General features: G+C 47.9%; 1 protein-coding gene across 3 annotated transcripts in view; it reads left to right on the top strand.

Annotated features, from left to right (window-relative positions):
- Window positions 1-403: 403 nt before the first annotated feature.
- sqor (sulfide quinone oxidoreductase) overlaps window positions 404-16,902 on the top strand; it is a 29,179-nt gene continuing 12,680 nt past the window's right edge. Inside the window, exons 1-6 of one of the 3 annotated variants that reach the window (XM_055661322.1) lie at window positions 404-748; window positions 8,800-9,029; window positions 12,001-12,171; window positions 12,677-12,730; window positions 14,383-14,577; window positions 15,956-16,165. In XM_055661322.1, the coding sequence (XP_055517297.1) occupies window positions 478-748; window positions 8,800-9,029; window positions 12,001-12,171; window positions 12,677-12,730; window positions 14,383-14,577; window positions 15,956-16,165 (1,131 nt within the window). In that variant the 5' untranslated portion in view covers window positions 404-477. Of the gene's footprint in view, window positions 749-8,637; window positions 9,030-12,000; window positions 12,172-12,676; window positions 12,731-14,382; window positions 14,578-15,955; window positions 16,166-16,902 lie in introns of all 3 variants that reach the window. The other 2 variants (XR_008726113.1, XM_055661321.1) reach the window with 2 other exon arrangements.

Raw genomic sequence — 16,902 nt, 5'->3', positions numbered from 1 at the left:
CTGAGTTGGATGATCAGCCATGATCATATTGCATGGCGGTGCAGGCTCGAAGGGCCGAATGGCCTACTCCTGCACCTATTTTCTATGTTTCTATGTTTCTATGACTGCGCCGATGATGATGATAAATTAATGGGACCTTAGTAAAGCACCCTGCGAATCACCTCCCCTAATCCTTCTTGTTATGCCTGGACGTGTCAGAATGATATTGGTGAAACTGGTGCAGGGTTCACTGAACGGCTAGCTGCACAGGGACAGGGACAGGGACCTGACAGATTCCATCCAGACCAGTACTTAGCAAGGTAGGGGGCCGGGCACAGCAATGTCCAGTATAGAGAGACCAGCAATGTCCAGTGTGGAGAGACACAGCAATCATAATCAAACTTTATTAGCCAAGTATGTTTTGCAACACGCCAGGAATTTGATTTGCTATATATTCCACCGGGTGGCGCCGTCAGCGATGGTTACAAGTATGTGTTAATGTTATCTGGTTTGTTCTATGTATGTGGGGAGGGGAGGAGGGTCGGGGAGAACTTTGTTTTGCGGGACCGTGGACTTTGCATCTGTAACTTCCAAATTGAACCAATCCTCCCTCAATCCACCTTCGAGACCCGGGTCTGGCCCCAACCCCCTGTGCTGTCGGTGTGTATTGCTCGTCCCCATGTGACATTCCCGGAGCTCCGGTTCGATCCCACAGAGGTGCGGTCCCACAGACAGAAGAGGTGCGTTCATTGCCCGCCGGAGACTGCAAGTGAGTGGCTGAAGAAGGGAAAATAGGTTGATTGGTGGGTCGGTGAGGGTATGGCGGAGAGAGAACGGGATATAGTTGGGTTGGAAATAGGGTTGCTAACAGTCCCGTAGGATCCCGTGTTTTGGGCTAAATTAGTTTGTCCCGTACGCCCTTGTCCCGTATTTAACTGTTGCTACTACGCGGGTCGAGGGGTCTGTCTGTCGGGTCGGAGCGCCTCGTGGTCGCTCGGCAGCCCGGCCAGTTGTCCGACCTCCGGACCTTCACTGACCGCTGACACCACCGCCCCTCCTTCTCATGGCCGATCATCGGTTTGTATTTGTCCCGTATTTTGACCTCGTGTCCTTTATTTGGGATTGAGAAAGTTGGCAACCCTAGTTGGAAGTGACACACGGTTAACCACACAATACATCGACTCCATTCTACCCCCCAAGTCCCAGTCACCGTTCCGCCACACTGGGGCTTGGCCAGTGGCGTCTCCCTCGGTTCACTGAGTTCTCTGGCCTTCTGGAAGATCGCTCCCCTGCCTCTGGTGCTAGCGCTGGCGTCTCCACTCTGGTTCGAGTCACCAGAGAAGACTTTTAAAGTATTTATGGAGAAGGTGCACCTTAATTGGGACAAGGGTAATAGAAATATAAAAAAATACTCAAAACTGCTGCACTTCTCATGAAAATATTGCCACAATGCTTTTGGGGAGGCAATATCATAATTTAGTCACGATGAAGGACTATTATTTAGCCCTTCCATCCTTTGGTCACATAAAAACATAGAAAAATAGGTGCAGGAGTAGGCCATTCGGCTCTTCGAACCAGCACCGCCATTTAATATGATCTAAAATCAGTACCCTGTTCCTGTTCTCCCCCCATATCACTTGATTCCTTCAGCCCTAAGAGCTAAATCTAACTCGTTTTGGATGCATTTGGCATGACGTTGCAGTGATTAACTGGGTGATGGGCAAGACTGGCACAAATGGAGGTCCGTCAGTGGGTGGCTTTTAAAACTGGCGAAGGACAGGGTTGGCACGTTCGGGGGCTCTGGTTGACCAGAGGTATTGAGGCTCTGGTCAGGGAAAAGAAGACATACATCTGGTCTGGGCAGTTGGGATCTAGTGAATCTCTTGACCAGTGGATGTGAAGGAGTACACTTTTTTAAAATTTCAAAATAGACTTTATTCAGATATTAAATATATACAATACATGAAATGTGCAAAAAATTAATTGACATTTTCGGAGGCTATACAAATTATTCAATACAGTCTACATACATTGCTCAAATTTCACAAATTTATCCCCCACCTTTGCCACTCATGTAGCCCACTGGAATGGGATCCCATCCCTTATTTTGAGGGGCGTCTCCACCACACCCTGCCCCCCATGTCCAGCAGCGGAAGGACCCAAGACTGTGGTCCTCCCCCACCGAGCCTTGGCGTTGGCTGCACCAAGCTTCAGTGCGTCCCTCAGCGCGTACTCCTGCAGCGGGCCAGTCGGCAACATTTCCTGACGGACATCTCGCTCTGCTGGGTAGTGAATAGCGCTCAGGCAGACCAAAGAGCATCTTTCACCGAGTTGATGACCTTCCAGCAGCACTCGATGTCAGTCTCTGAATGCGTCCCTGGGAACAGTCTGTAAATCACAGAGTCTTCTGTGACGGAGCTGTTCGGAATAAACCGTGACAGGGACCCTTGCATACCTCTCCAGACTCTCATTGCGAATCCACACTCTGCAAAGAGGTGGGAAACCGTCTCCTCTCCACCGCAACTGTCCCGAGGACAGCGTGCGCTGGTAGTGAGGTTCCGACGGTGCAGGAAGGATCTGACTGGGAGGGCTCCCCTCACCGTCAGCCAAGCCAGGTCTTGGTGCTTGTTGGTGAGTTCTGGCGATGAGGCATTTTGCCAGACAAGCTGGGCAGTCTGCTCTGGGAACCACGCCACAGGATCCATCGAGTCCTTTCCCTGCAGTGCCTGCAGGACGTTCGTGCTGACCACTGCCCGATGGACTTGTGGTCAAAGCTGTTGGTCCGGAAGAACCTTTCCACAAATGACAGATAGGGTGGCAATGTCCAGCTGACTGGCACATTGCATGGCATCTGGGCCAGGTCCAGCCTTTGCAACGTACACTAAGAGGGAAATCTGGAGGGCAAAAAGCAGTAATGAGATGGATCTGGCAGGCAAGGTAAGGGATTCTACAGATAGATTAGGAATTATAGGGTGGCTCGGGAAAGGATAGATGCCATTAAAGATCAACTATGTTTTGTCTTTAGGTGTGATGATGTTTTGTATTGGGTGTGACGATGAGGTATAATTTGAAAGTTAATTATAGGCTTGTGGTAGAAAATTAGTGTGTTATGCTGCAGGTCCCAAGTCTTGATTATGAAAGAAAACTGGCAGGGAACGTAAAAACTGACTGCAAAAGTTTTTATAGGTATGTGAAAAGAAAGAGATTAGTTAAAACAAATGTAGGTCCCTTGCAGTCAGAAACAGGTGAGTTGATCATGGGGAACAAGGATATGGCGGACCAATTGAATAACTACTTTGGTTCCGTCTTCACTAAGGAAGACATAAATAATTTGCCGGAAATAGCAGGGGACCGCGGGTCAGAGGAGTTGGAGGAATTGAGTGAAATCCAGGTTAGCCGGGAAGTGGTGTTGGGTAAATTGAATGGATTAAAGGCCGATAAATCCTCAGGGCCAGATAGGCTGCATCCCAGAGTACTTAAGGAAGTAGCTCCAGAAATAGTGGATGCATTAGTAATAATCTTTCAAAACTCTTTAGATTCTGGAGTAGTTCCTGAGGATTGGCGGGTAGCAAATGTAACCCCACTTTTTAAGAAGGGAGGGAGAGAGAAAACGGGGAATTACAGACCAGTTAGTCTAACATCGGTAGTGGGGAAACTGCTAGAGTCAGTTATTAAAGATGGGATAGCAGCACATTTGGAAAGTGGTGAAATCATTGGACAAAGTCAGCATGGATTTACGAAAGGTAAATCATGTCTGACGAACCTTATAGAATTTTTCGACGATGTAACTAGTAGCGTGGATAGGGGAGAACCAGTGGATGTGGTGTATCTGGACTTCCAGAAGGCTTTCGACAAGGTCCCACATAAGAGATTAGCATACAAACTTAAAGCACACGGCAATGGGGGTTCAGTATTGATGTCGATAGAGAACTGGCTGGCAAACAGGAAGCAAAGAGTAGGAGTAAACGGGTCCTTTTCACAATGGCAGGCAGTGACTAGTGGGGTACCGCAAGGCTCAGTGCTGGGACCCCAGCTATTTACAATATATATTAATGATCTGGATGAGGGAATTGAAGGCAATATCTCCAAGTTTGCGGATGACACTAAACTGGGGGGCAGTGTTAGCTGTGAGGAGGATGCTAGGAGACTGCAAGGTGACTTGGATAGGCTGGGTGAGTGGGCAAATGTTTGGCAGATGCAGTATAATGTGGATAAATGTGAGGTTATCCATTTTGGTGGCAAAAACAGGAAAGCAGACTATTATCTAAATGGTGGCCGACTAGGAAAAGGGGAGATGCAGCGAGACCTGGGTGTCATGGTACACCAGTCATTGAAAGTAGGCATGCAGGTGCAGCAGGCAGTGAAGAAAGCGGATGGTATGTTAGCTTTCATAGCAAAAGGATTTGAGTATAGGAGCAGGGAGGTTCTACTGCAGTTGTACAGGGTATTGGTGAGACCACACCTGGAGTATTGCGTACAGTTTTGGTCTCCAAATCTGAGGAAGGACATTATTGCCATAGAGGGAGTGCAGAGAAGGTTCACCAGACTGATTCCTGGGATGTCAGGACTGTCTTATGAAGAAAGACTGGATAGACTTGGTTTATACTCTCTAGAATTTAGGAGATTGAGAGGGGATCTTATAGAAACTTACAAAATTCTTAAGGGGTTGGACAGGCTAGATGCAGGAAGACTGCTCCCGATGTTGGGGAAGTCCAGGACAAGGGGTCACAGCTTAAGGATAAGGGGGAAATCCTTTAAAACCGAGATGAGAAGAACGTTTTTCAAACAGAGAGTGGTGAATCTCTGGAACTCTCTGCCACAGAGGGTAGTCGAGGCCAGTTCAAGGGCCACATCTAACTCCCTCTTAAATATAGCCAAAAAAAAAAAACAAACGAGATGAGAAGAACTTTTTTCACACAGAGAGTGGTGAATCTCTGGAACTCTGAGTGGGTAGTCGAGGCCAGTTCATTGGCTATATTTAAGAGGGAGTTAGATGTGGCCCTTGTGGCTAAGTGGATCAGAGGGTATGGAGAGAAGGCAGGTACGGGATACTGAGTTGGATGATCAGCCATGATCATATTGAATGGCGGTGCAGGCTCGAAGGGCCGAATGGTTTTCGTGGGCAAGTTGGGCCGAAGGGTCTGTTTCTCTGCCGTGTTACTCTATAGGGCCTGTCCCACAAGCATGCGACTCCATGCGGCAAGCGCGACCTAAAGCCCGCAGCTGCCTCGACGCCATACGCACAGAGGTCGAGTGAGTGACGTGAAGTTCGAGCGAAGTCCGACGGGCGTACGGTGTCGAGGCGGCTGCGGGCCGGCAGGCCGTTGCCGTGCGGAATTTTTAAACACGGTCAGTTTTCCGGAGCCCCGCACGATGTCGGGACCAGCTCCGCACAACTCCATATGGCTCCGGTAATCGAAGTGCGACCGGCCCCGCGAGGCCGTACGGCTCAAGCGACCACGTCAGGTCGCGCTTGCCGCATGGAATCACATGCTGGTGGGACCGGCCCTTTAGGTCGCGCTTGCCGCATGGAGTCGCATGCTCATGGGACAGGGCCTTATGACTCTAATTATGATTCATAATGCAGATGTGGGTTCTAGAATCAAGTCCACTTCTAGAACATTTTTGTACTTAAGCAAACATTTCAGCTGAAATCATCCCCTAGGTGTACCTGGCCAGTGGCTGTATGTGGTCAGGCCGTGTGTTGATATTGCCTTCAACACCATAAAAAGTCATGAAGTTAAATTGCCTTGAAAAATTTGTTCATTCTGCAGTGCTCAGATGCACAGAGCTGTAAATTCTCTGGCATTAACTTTACATTTAATAGGTATATTACTACAGAATGAAATATGATCATAAAAATACACAATCTCCTAAAGCTGAAAACAGTAGGGTGTGGCAAGAGCAGTGAAGTGGTACCACGTTATGAGCTGGGTGCGAACACAGGACAAGTCCAGAAAGTAGTTAGGGAAACAAATCTGATCCTGACTTTATAAATAGAACTACAGAAGTTAATGTAAAGGTGGTAGCATCAGCTGACTGCCCTCCCCCCATGTATTGTACTTTTTCTGGGCACCACACAAGGAACATTTACCAGGGTGCCAGAAATGAGGGCAACAGGAGCAGGTAAAAAAAAAGCAGTGTTGTAGAAATGTTCCAAATCATGGAAATTTTAAATTCTCATAAATATGTCAAAATGTTTTGCAGTGAGAGGGAGACTGGTGAACAGATACTGCAGATCAGGAGGGAAGATGAGAAGCCATTTATTTTTAAATTGTGAATTGGATAAGAAGTGGAAATGGATTTGCCGAGAACTTTCAAGCAGGGAGCAAATTAATGTGAAATAGGACCAGGGAAAGAGTCATGGAATGCAAGTCAGGGGATTGCCTCAGTTACAATGGACTGAATGGTGAATCTAGTCATTGTGTGGTATGGCAGGAAGCAAGGGACAGATTCAGTGGGCCAATAGACACGGAACTGTTAATGAAAACACCTCCCTCCTTCCCTCCCCCATCACAAATAACAAGAATTGTTATTGTATTGAACAAAGGTCTCCAGATGGGAACCACAGGAAGTCAAATGTTTTATTGGGACTTTCTCCGAAACATGAGACGGGAAGAGTCCAAAGTTAAAGAATGCAAGCAAAGCAAAAAGACAAAATGCTGCAAGTTCAAAGCTGAACAAGCACTGTCTGTGGGGAGAGAGACTGGGTTAATGTTTCAGGTCAATGTCTGTTGGATTTTATTCCTTTCTTGTGAACCTGGCTTCTGGCACGATGAGTGAGAGAGAGAGAGAGAGAGACACACACATGATTGTGTTGACTTGTTATGGAGTGTGTGCACTGGACTTGGTCTGAGCCACTGATCTGCCTGACGTTGTGCGATCTGTCGCAGTTGCTCATTGTCATTGTCCTTCGAAATGTTACAGCAAATCTCACACCACCTATTCAGGTGGAGTAACTTCAAGTAACCGTTGCATTCCCTCTCTCTTCCCCCACCCTAATCGGCTAGATTTACTGGTAGACAAAAGTGCTGGAGAAACTCAGCGGGTGCAGCAGCATCTATGGAGCGAAGGAAATAGGCAACGTTTCGGGCTGAAACCCTTCTTCAGCCTGCTGAGTTACTCCAGCATTTTGTGTCTATCTTGTGTTTAAACCACCAACATCTGCAGTTTCTTCTTGCGCAATGGACTACCTTTCCTTGATTATCTGGCTGGATGTTTGATTTGTCCTTTTCACACCTTTCATTCCTTTGTCCTTTGTACCTTTTTCACATCTCCCCTGACTCTCAATCTGAAAAAGGGTCTTGATTTGAAACGTCACCAATTCCTTTTCTCCAGAGATGCTGTCAGACTCACTGAGCTACTCTAGCATTTTGTGACTATCTTCAGTGTAAACCGCCATTTGCTGTTCTCTACTTCGCACTGTAGACCTAACTGTGGATTTGGAGGTACATGATGTTCACGTTTCTCTTACCTCTCCCCTGTATCCACATCTCCCTCGTCTCCTCGACAGCACAGAGGAAATATGGAGCTTTGATTGCAGGAGAGGGGTGAGGACACGGTGAACACTGTGCATCCCCAAATCCAGAGTTAGGTCTACATGTCCGTCTGGGCAGGCAGTGTAGACTTGCATCTATGGAGCGAAGGAATAGGTGACGTTTTGGGTCGAGACCCTTCTTCAGACTCAAACGGTCTGTTCCTGTGCACACTCACTCGGTCTTCCTGTCTCTCTTTCTCGCTCTCTCTCTCTTTGACTCTAAATGTCCCTTGATCTCTGCTGAGAACAGATTAAATATCTTGTCAACTCTCTGGGGAATGGAGAATTCAAAAGGTTCACTCCCTTCTGACAGAATAAACGTGAGATTATCAACATGAGTGGGAAAAACAGAATGACAGCGCGTTATTTGAAAGGTGATCAAATGAGGATTATTGATGTAAATACAGACGTGTTTCTTTGTTAGTGATAGCTGAAGGAAACTAATAATTGCAGTAAGCCGTTAAGAAGGCAAATGGTCTGCTATTATTTACGGCCAATTGATTCGAGGATCAGGATGTGTCATAATTATACAGGGCCCTGGTAAAATAGAATAGACTTCTCACAGACGGCAGGCAGCAAGCTTCACTATAATATAATGCTGGAGTAGTTCAACCGGACAGGCAGCATATCTGGGGAGAAGGAATGGGTCGAGACCTTCTTCAGACGAGTCAGGGGAAAGGGAAATGACAGATGACATAGAGAGATATAGAACAAATGAATGAAAGATATGAAAACAAGTATATTCACTGTCCCTCCCTCTTCTCTGCCTGACCTCTCTTTTCTCAGCACCAATACCAAGTTAATGACCTGGTTACACAGAAAAGCTGGAGAAACTCAGCGGGTGCAGCAGCATCTATGGAGCGAAGGAAATAGGCAACGTTTCGGGCCGAAACCCTTCTTCAGACTGAAGAGGGTTTCGGCCCGAAACGTGACCTATTTCCTTCGCTCCATAGTTGCTGCTGCACCCGCTGAGTTTCTCCAGCTTTTCTGTGTAACCTTCGATTCTCTGCCAGCATCTGCTTTTCCCTCTTAAACACCAAGTTAATGACCTGAGTGTTTAACTTTGATTCTACCTTCACATGTTTTACTTTCTCAGTTTTCTGCTGTTTTTGCATTTTCAGCTGTTTCGTTGAGTTCCGTCATTACCACCTCAAGGGATTCCACTTGCTACAGTAATGGAATGCAAGCCAGCCACCCGCTAGTGTATCCTGAGCTCGGGTTCTCGACTTTAGTCCGTGCACGTTCAGTGTGAGAGGAATTCTTTAACTGCTTGCTGATTGCAGGAGCTCTGCTGATCGGAATGGCCGTTGTTCAACGTGCCGCGATGCTGCAGAAATGTGGACTGCCTCTCGTGAGGATGGGATTGCGGCAACTGCATGTCTCGGTGAGCTCCGCATCGAGAAGCCACCATGAGGTCTTGGTCCTTGGAGGTGGCACGGGAGGAATTACCATGAGTGCACGGATGAGGTGGAAAGTTGGCGCTGGAAGAGTGGCTGTCGTTGAGCCGAGTGAGGTGAGACCATGACCTGGGTCATTCCTCGATTCTACAGTCTCACAGGGTACCTACTCCAGCAGGAGGTCCAGCATGCCGGCGACTTGATCTGCCTGGTAAAGACACAAAGTGCTGGAATAACTCGGCAGTCAGGGAGCACCCATGGAGAACATGGATAGGTGACCTTTCAAATCAAAATCCTTCCTCAGACCCGAATCATGTTGGGGGGAAAAAGGTTCTGATTCAGCTGCCTGACCTGCTGAGTTATCCCAGCACTTTACGACACAATACGATAAACATTATTCATCCCCCGATGGAAATTGGTCTGCCTACAGTCACAACACACAACAAGGTACACAAAAACTTGAAATTAAAAGTGAAAAAAAAGGACAAGGGACTGTTGGCTGGCTGCTGTGCACACAGCTCCTTCATCAGAACAAATGAAGATACAAACAAACAAACACAGACTTATCCCCTGGGCAGAGGATTCTAAACTAGAGTGCCCAATCCCCCTCCCCTTTGTTCTCCCACCGTCCCTCACGATGGTCCCCATTGTTCTTCACGGTGATCCCCCCACGCCGGGTCCCCATGGTCCTCCCCTCACGCTCCACCGCCGCTGAGGCTCCCGTTGCTGCCGAGGCTCCCATCGCCACCGTCGTAGAGGCTCCTTCGGCCCAGGCAGGCCTCGCCGCTCGGCTTCCCTGCAGTTCCCTGGGAGGCCTGTGGGGCAAGTCGGGTCAACCGGGGCGCGTTCTAGTCGTCGCTCTGGTCATCGGCGCCACGGTTGTTTGGCGGGTGGATCGGGTGCGCGTCCCCGGGACACTCCCCTTTGGTATGTTAACCAATATCTGCAGTTCTTCGTTTCTACTTTGTTCAGCCTGGCAGTGTGTAGGTAACACTGTGATGGCCAGGATTTCATTTCAGTAATGGCATCTTTCAAAATCAAGACCCATTTGATGTAAAAACCCCACTGCTCTATTTTCTTGAAAATCAGGGAGTTCTCCTGAACCCTCAAACAAATTCATGACAGTTGTCACCACGTTGCTATGTGTGAAATGTTTATTGCATTTCAGCAGTCACCAACCATTGCAGAACCAGGCAGAACAGAACAGAGTTTGGAATGTTGAATTCTCCCAATTTTGCTAGCCCTTGCTGTCTCCTCCCCTTCCTTAACCCTCAAGCTGTATCCTCCCATCCCCCCGCCCTCGGGCTCCTCCTCCTACCTTTTTCCTTCCTTCTCCCCCCCACCCCCCATCAGTCTGAAGAAGGGTTTCGGCCCGAAACGTCACCTATTTCCTTCGCTCCATAGATGCTGCTGCACCCGCTGAGTTTCTCCAGCATTTTTGTGTACCTGAGAGTTTGGAATGTGCTGAGTTGGTGATTTCACAATGCAGGTCTTCCTTCTGTTATTTGCATGTTGAACCTTGGCTACTTTACACATGTTAGAGGCTGTGAACCTTTGCTCACAAACCCTCAGTGACTCTCAGGGCAATGAGCGCTTCTCTCAATTCCTACACAGGACGAGTGTAAATTGTACCCCCCCCCCACCTACACACCTTGCTGCTTAACTACCAAATTTTCTGCAGGACCACATCTCTCTTTCAACAGCATGGTACCAATATGAACTACGATCTCTGGCTGCTCACCCTACTCGCTGTTGCTCGCCTACTCTGCTTTACAGCAGAGCCTGTCATGGTGCCATTGATCTGCCTGTTGCCTATTCTCCCCAAAGAGCCCACAAACTGGTATGTGTAGGAAGGAAATGTTGATGCTAGTTTAAACCAAAGATAGACACAAAACACTGGAGTAACTCAGCGGGACAGGCAGCATCTCTGGAGAAAAGGAATGGGTGACATTTCAGGTCGAGACCTTTCTTCAGACTGAAGGGGGAAGGATGGAGAGAGAGGGAAAGCAAGGGTTACTTGAAGTTGGAGAAGTCAATATTCATGCCGCTAGGATGTAAGCTGCCCAAGAAAAATGTGAGGTGCTGTTCCTCTAATTTGCGTTGGGCCTCACTAGTATACTTGTTTGAGAGGGAGATGGCCACAGGACACTCCCGTACTACCTGCCTAACTGAACTGTGGGTGTGACCATCTCTGAAGCTACTGTCTATAACCCTGTTTGTCTACCACAGTGAGTCTTCCCTGCAGCTCCAACTGACCCATGTGGTCTTCGGGGATCTGTAGCTGGACACACAACCTGCAGACAAAGTCGTCAGGGACACCTGACTTGCCTCTGATCTCCCACCTCTGACAGGAGGTGCACACCACCCCACTGACTGACCTTACTGCCTGATACACCATGAAACAAGGGAAAGACCGACCTTGCCCGTGCCTTGCTGCTTTGCTCTCCTCGCCAAAGCCTGAATTAGTCAAAGCCACACTCTGACCACTAGCAGCATCGCTTCCACCTCGAAGCAACCCTTCTCCAAATGGCCGCTCTGCTAGACCCTGGCTCCCTTTTATTCACTGTTCATGCTGGACACAGCTTTGAGATGACTTGTGCTGGCTACATCTGCCTAGTATTAGTGATTACCGGCCCCCGGGACCAGACCAGGGCTCTGCTGACTGTGACTGGCATCAGGGCCTTCTCTAAGGATGAGAATGTTGAGCAGATCAGCTCTCTGCTTCACCATTCACATTGCAGAGCAAGATGGCAACAGCAAGACACCTGCCAGCTCTGAGCAGAGTTACTGTGTCTGCAGTCACATTCGCGGCTCAGCTGGTTGGGAACTGCCAGAGAGACGGGGACTAGATATCGGAATCTGGGGCAGATGCCAAGCTGCTCAGCAGTAAGGCAGCGTTCATGCAGGCTGGTTGAGCTGGGCCCTCAATGTCACTGAGTGCAGTCTAGGCTCCCTTGAACATGGCATTCAGCTGCCTGTCTGCCAGGCTAAAGTGCTCCTAACAGCTTTGATGGCAAAGGTGGGTCAAGGTTGTTGCTTCAATGCCCTTACCCACACATTTGCCTTCGTTCATTGTGTCCTCTCCAGAAACACTACTACCAGCCCATGTGGACACTGGTCGGAGCTGGAGCAAAGCCCCTGAACATGTCAGGGCGCCCAACAGCCAGCATCATCCCTTCCGGGGTCACCTGGATCAAGTCCAGAGTTAAGGAATTGGATCCGGACAAGAATCTTGTCCGAACTGAAGATGGGAAAGAGGTGAGAGCGAGTGGTTGGTGATGGGGAGGGTGAGGAGGGGCATGTGGAAAGGGAATCAGCCTTGTGGGGTGATGGGTGGGTGGGGGGTGGAGATGGTGTTAGATGTGTGGCTGTTGTGAATGGGTGAGGTGGGGTGCAGTGGGTGGCTGAGCACAATGGGTGGGGGGCAGATGATGGGGGAGGCATGCTGGGCTAGGGGCAGCATAGTGAGGGGGGGCATGGTTCAGTCGGGTTCTGGGCCCTCGGGAAGGCGGGAATGTGGATCACAGTAAAGCAAGGAGGTCACTGTAAGGGGAGTGGTAAGTGTTGGGGGGGGTTCCTAGTAAAGGTGGAACATTAAAAGAGAGCGTGGAAATGGGGGGGGGGGTGGGGGGGGGGGGGGGGAGCTCGTTAAGAAGGGCCCGGGACAAAGTGGTCAGGGGGAAACGGTATTTGTTGTCCCACTGCTAGGTGACTCAGCTGTCAGGACAGGGAAAGCACAGTTTATTAACGATTCTTTCTTCAGCTCACTTACAGATACTTGATTGTTGCATTGGGAATAGAGCTACATTATGAAAAGGTATGTTTTCCATTCTGTATTAATTTTGCAACTAAAGAGCAAAACCTTTCACAGGCACCTCAATAAAAATGGGATGGGGGTTGGAGCACTGAGGGGAAGATGAGTGGAATGCACAGCTGGTGAGAAGAGAAAGGCAGGAATACTAATGGGGAGGGGGAGGGGTGGGGAGAGCAAGAAGGCATGAACTTGATACATTCCCTGAGATATGTACATTGAAAATAGAAATAGGGTTATATTAAATAGTCCAATCAGTCTCAGTCGAGATGGAATGGGTCCACACATTTCAAAGGAATTGGGGGAAGTGATTAGTGGAGTATTATTACGTATTTAATCATTTATTTGGACAGGGAGTTGGCCAAGAGGGCTGGCAGGTAGTTAATGCACGGTCTGCATAGGAGAATGGGGCTATAACGTGCTGGGAATTATGGGCCAGTGTGATATAAGTTAGAAGGAAAGTATTGGAATGCATGGAATCCCGACTGGAGGAGATACTTGAAGAATGTCCCAAAGCAAAATGAGTGAATGAACAATCTACAGCAAATGGAGGAACTCAACAGGTCAGGTAGTATCTGTGGAGAGGCAACATGGGGTTCACAAGGAAAGATAGATACAAAAAGCTGGAGTAACTCAGCAGGACAGGCAGCATCACTGGGGAGAAGGAATGGGTGAAAGGTCTTGAAGGAAAGGTCTTCAACCAAGAATGAAGCAGTTGACAGGGAGAGTTAGTGATGTAATGCAGCAAATGGAATTCATCTCAATTTTCAAAGGGGCTTCAATGGGACGGTGCGAAGTAACTTGCTGCTAGTGTCTGGGAACACAGAGATGGTGATGTGATGGAAGGGGAGGTGGACTAAGGGTGGCAGGGACAACCAGTCACAGTGGGCGGTGGGTAGACCGCACGTGGGATCCAATGTTGGGCCTCACTGGGAGATCCAGTGGGAAACTGAGAAGAACTAGCGGCCAAGACCTGAGACTGGCGTCACAGCCACAGGGCGCAATGGGCGGAGCACGGGAGGTGCGTGAGGAGGGAGGGATAGGGTGATGCTGAGAGATCTCATGGGGATTTTCACAGCCTCCACTCAATGAGGGAGCACAGCCCAGCCGGGGGATGGTTGTGTTATTTTTCATTCCTCCCTGTAACAACCATATAGTTCATAAGCTATAGCTGAATTAGGCCATTCAATCATGGCTTATCCATCATTCCCTCTCAAACCCATTCTCCTGCCTTCTCCCCATAACCTACTGACACCCTTACTAATCAAGAATCTGTCAATCTCTGCGTTAAAAATATCCTTTGACCTGGCCTCCACAGATGTATGTGGTAATGAATTCCACAGATTCACCACGTTCTGACTAACAAAATTCCTTCTCATCTCCTTTCTAAAGGTATATCCTTTTTATACTGAGGCTGTGGCCTCTGGTCCTAGACTCTCCCACTCGAGGAAAGATTCAGATTCAGATTCAATTTTAATTGTCATTGTTGTACAGTGTACAAGATCCTCTCCACATTGACTCTATGTGGGCCATATATATAAATATATTCTATATATACCAGCAGTGATGAAGGGCTGGGCGGTGGTTACAGAAGTGGGCGTTGGCAGATTCTGCTGGCACTGATGTCTGAATCTTCACCTTTACAATCTGTTCTTCAGATTAAGGGGCTTCCCGAAGGCTTCAATTTTCCCAGAATTGGCTCCAACTACTCGGTGACTTTTGTTGAGAAAACCTGGCGGGCACTGCAGGATTTTGAGGAGGGAAACGCCATCTTCACCCACCCCAACACACCGATCAAGTGTGCCGGTGCTTCACAGAAGATCATGTACCTCTCCGAGCACTACCTCCGCAAGGTAGAGAGCCCTCCTGATTTGCCAACGTTTGACTGGAATTCAGCTTCTAAATCTCTCCGGTATTTGAGTGCACATGACATCAGATTTATTTACTGTCATAGACACCAGGGTGCAATGAAATCCCTTCATATGAAGTTAAGAGTAGGTGACAGTACTTGTAGGAAAAACAGGTGATTGGTTCAGGAGTCAGATAGCAATGTAGAAACATTGAGAGTATGAGAAACATCAGGAGCAGAGTGCCCTTTGCCCCCATCTGGACCTTGATCTGCCAGTTTCTCTGCTAGCCAGTGTGGAAACAGGCCCTTCAGCCTAACTGGCCCACACCGGCCCACATGTCCCAGCTACACTAGTCCCACCTGCCCATATCCCATATCCCTCCAAACCCGTCCTAAATGTTGGGATAGTCCCAGCCTCAACTACCTCCTCTGGCAGCTTGTTCCATACACTCACCACCCTTTGTGTGGAAAAAGTTACCCCACAGATTCCTGTTGAATCTTTTTCCATGCACCTTAAACCTATGTTCTCTGGACCTCGATTCACCTCCTCTGGGCAAGAGACTCTGTGCATCTACCCGATCTGTTCCTCTGCTGCTGAAGAGGTCAGAGGTCAGAACCGCCCAAGACTCCCACCAGCCGAAGGTGAGAAATTCAGGGATAGTTTCGGTCCCCTCATGTTATTGGTCTACATGAGCTTTCACATCCACAGTCAATCTTTGACCTTTTGACTGCTCTCAAGCGCAACCAAAATAAAAGGTTTTGCACTGTACCTCGTTACACGCAACAATAAACTATAACTAAATTAAACTGGAAGTTCTGCAGTAACTCAGTGGGTAAAATAATATGTGTGTGTTTATGATTGTGTTTATAGTTTGTTTGTTTGTTTGTCTTTTTGCACAAAGTCCGCGAGCATTGCCACTTTTCATTTCACTGCACATCTCGTATGTGTATGTGACGAATAAACTTGACTTGACTTGACTTGGTTAGGCAACATCAGTGGAGGGAATGGATAGCCGATGTTTTTGGCTGGGACCCTTCTTCTGTCTGAAGACGGGTGCCAACCTGTAATGTCACTTATTCATTCCCTCTACAAATGCTGCCTGATCTGCTCCGTTACTCCTGCACTTTGTGTTTTGTTCATGATTCCAGCATCTGCACTTCCTAATATCTCCAGGAGATTTGCTCTGCGCCTCAGCCATGCCTTTCTTAATGTGAGCATAATATTGCAGTGCAGGTGTTCATGACCTCTGCTGTATCCCGATCTACTCACTCCCAGCAAAGCTATCCAGGCCTTTCCACCCTGAGGTGGCAGGTCCTTGCCAAAGGTTTTCAGATGGTTTAGATACTAAATGTAGACGGAATCCTTATTTTTCTTCTTATAGATGGGAAAGCGATCCAAGGCAAACATTATCTTCAACACATCCTTGCCGGTGATCTTTGGAGTGAAGAAATACGCAGATTCGCTTCTGGAGATTGTTAAAGCAAGGAATATAAATGTGAATTACAGAATGAACCTGATTGAAGTTCGCCCAGACAAACAGGAGGCTGTGTTTGAACTGTTGGATTCTCCAGGGGAAACCAAGATGATCCAGGTCAGTGTTATTTATTTATCCGCTCACTTCCCTTTCGCTTTCTGTGACCCTCATTTCCCCATCCGAGAGCCTGGCAGGAAACGCATCCAGTTACTGTTTTCAAAGTTTCATTCGCTGCAATGGGCTCCATCAGTGGAACCGACATTCAAGAGTCAATAGTGATTAATAGCCATACAGTATATACTCGCAATAAAACTATCAATTTCTTATTTGCAACAACATAACATATATGTTCAGCCCATTTGCCCGCACCAGGCCCACATCCCTCTACGCCCCTCCTATCCAATAACCTGTCTACTTAAACTGGAGAAATGATGTGGAAAACAATATTATTCAAGGAACAGCGAACAGCCCAGCATTCACAGTGAACAGCTTTGTTTTGCATACATTCCAAACAGATTAGCTCAGACATGCCATATGTAGATATAATTAGTTCAATCTAAAGTACAATAGATAGAGCAAAGGGGAAGATACAGAATATAGTTTTCAGCATTGTAGCACGAGTCCAATGTCAATGAGATAAAGGTGAATCGAATACCTTAGCTTATGGAAGGACCATTCAGAAGCCTGATAATGGAGGGGATGGAGCTGTTTCTTAGTCTGGCAGTATCTGCTTGCCAAGAGTCTTGTGCTGGACAGTAGGGAGAAGAAGGAATGACCAGGGTGGGACAAGTCTTTGAGTTTTTGATTGTGTTGTCTGCTTTTCCAAGGCATTGTATGGTCACAACACCAGAACC

Source organism: Leucoraja erinacea, chromosome 33 (genome assembly GCF_028641065.1).
Source record: "Leucoraja erinacea ecotype New England chromosome 33, Leri_hhj_1, whole genome shotgun sequence".
Lineage (NCBI taxonomy): Eukaryota > Metazoa > Chordata > Chondrichthyes > Rajiformes > Rajidae > Leucoraja > Leucoraja erinaceus.
Note: the sequence above shows the minus strand (reverse complement) of the source record. Positions and strands in the feature narration are given on the sequence as shown.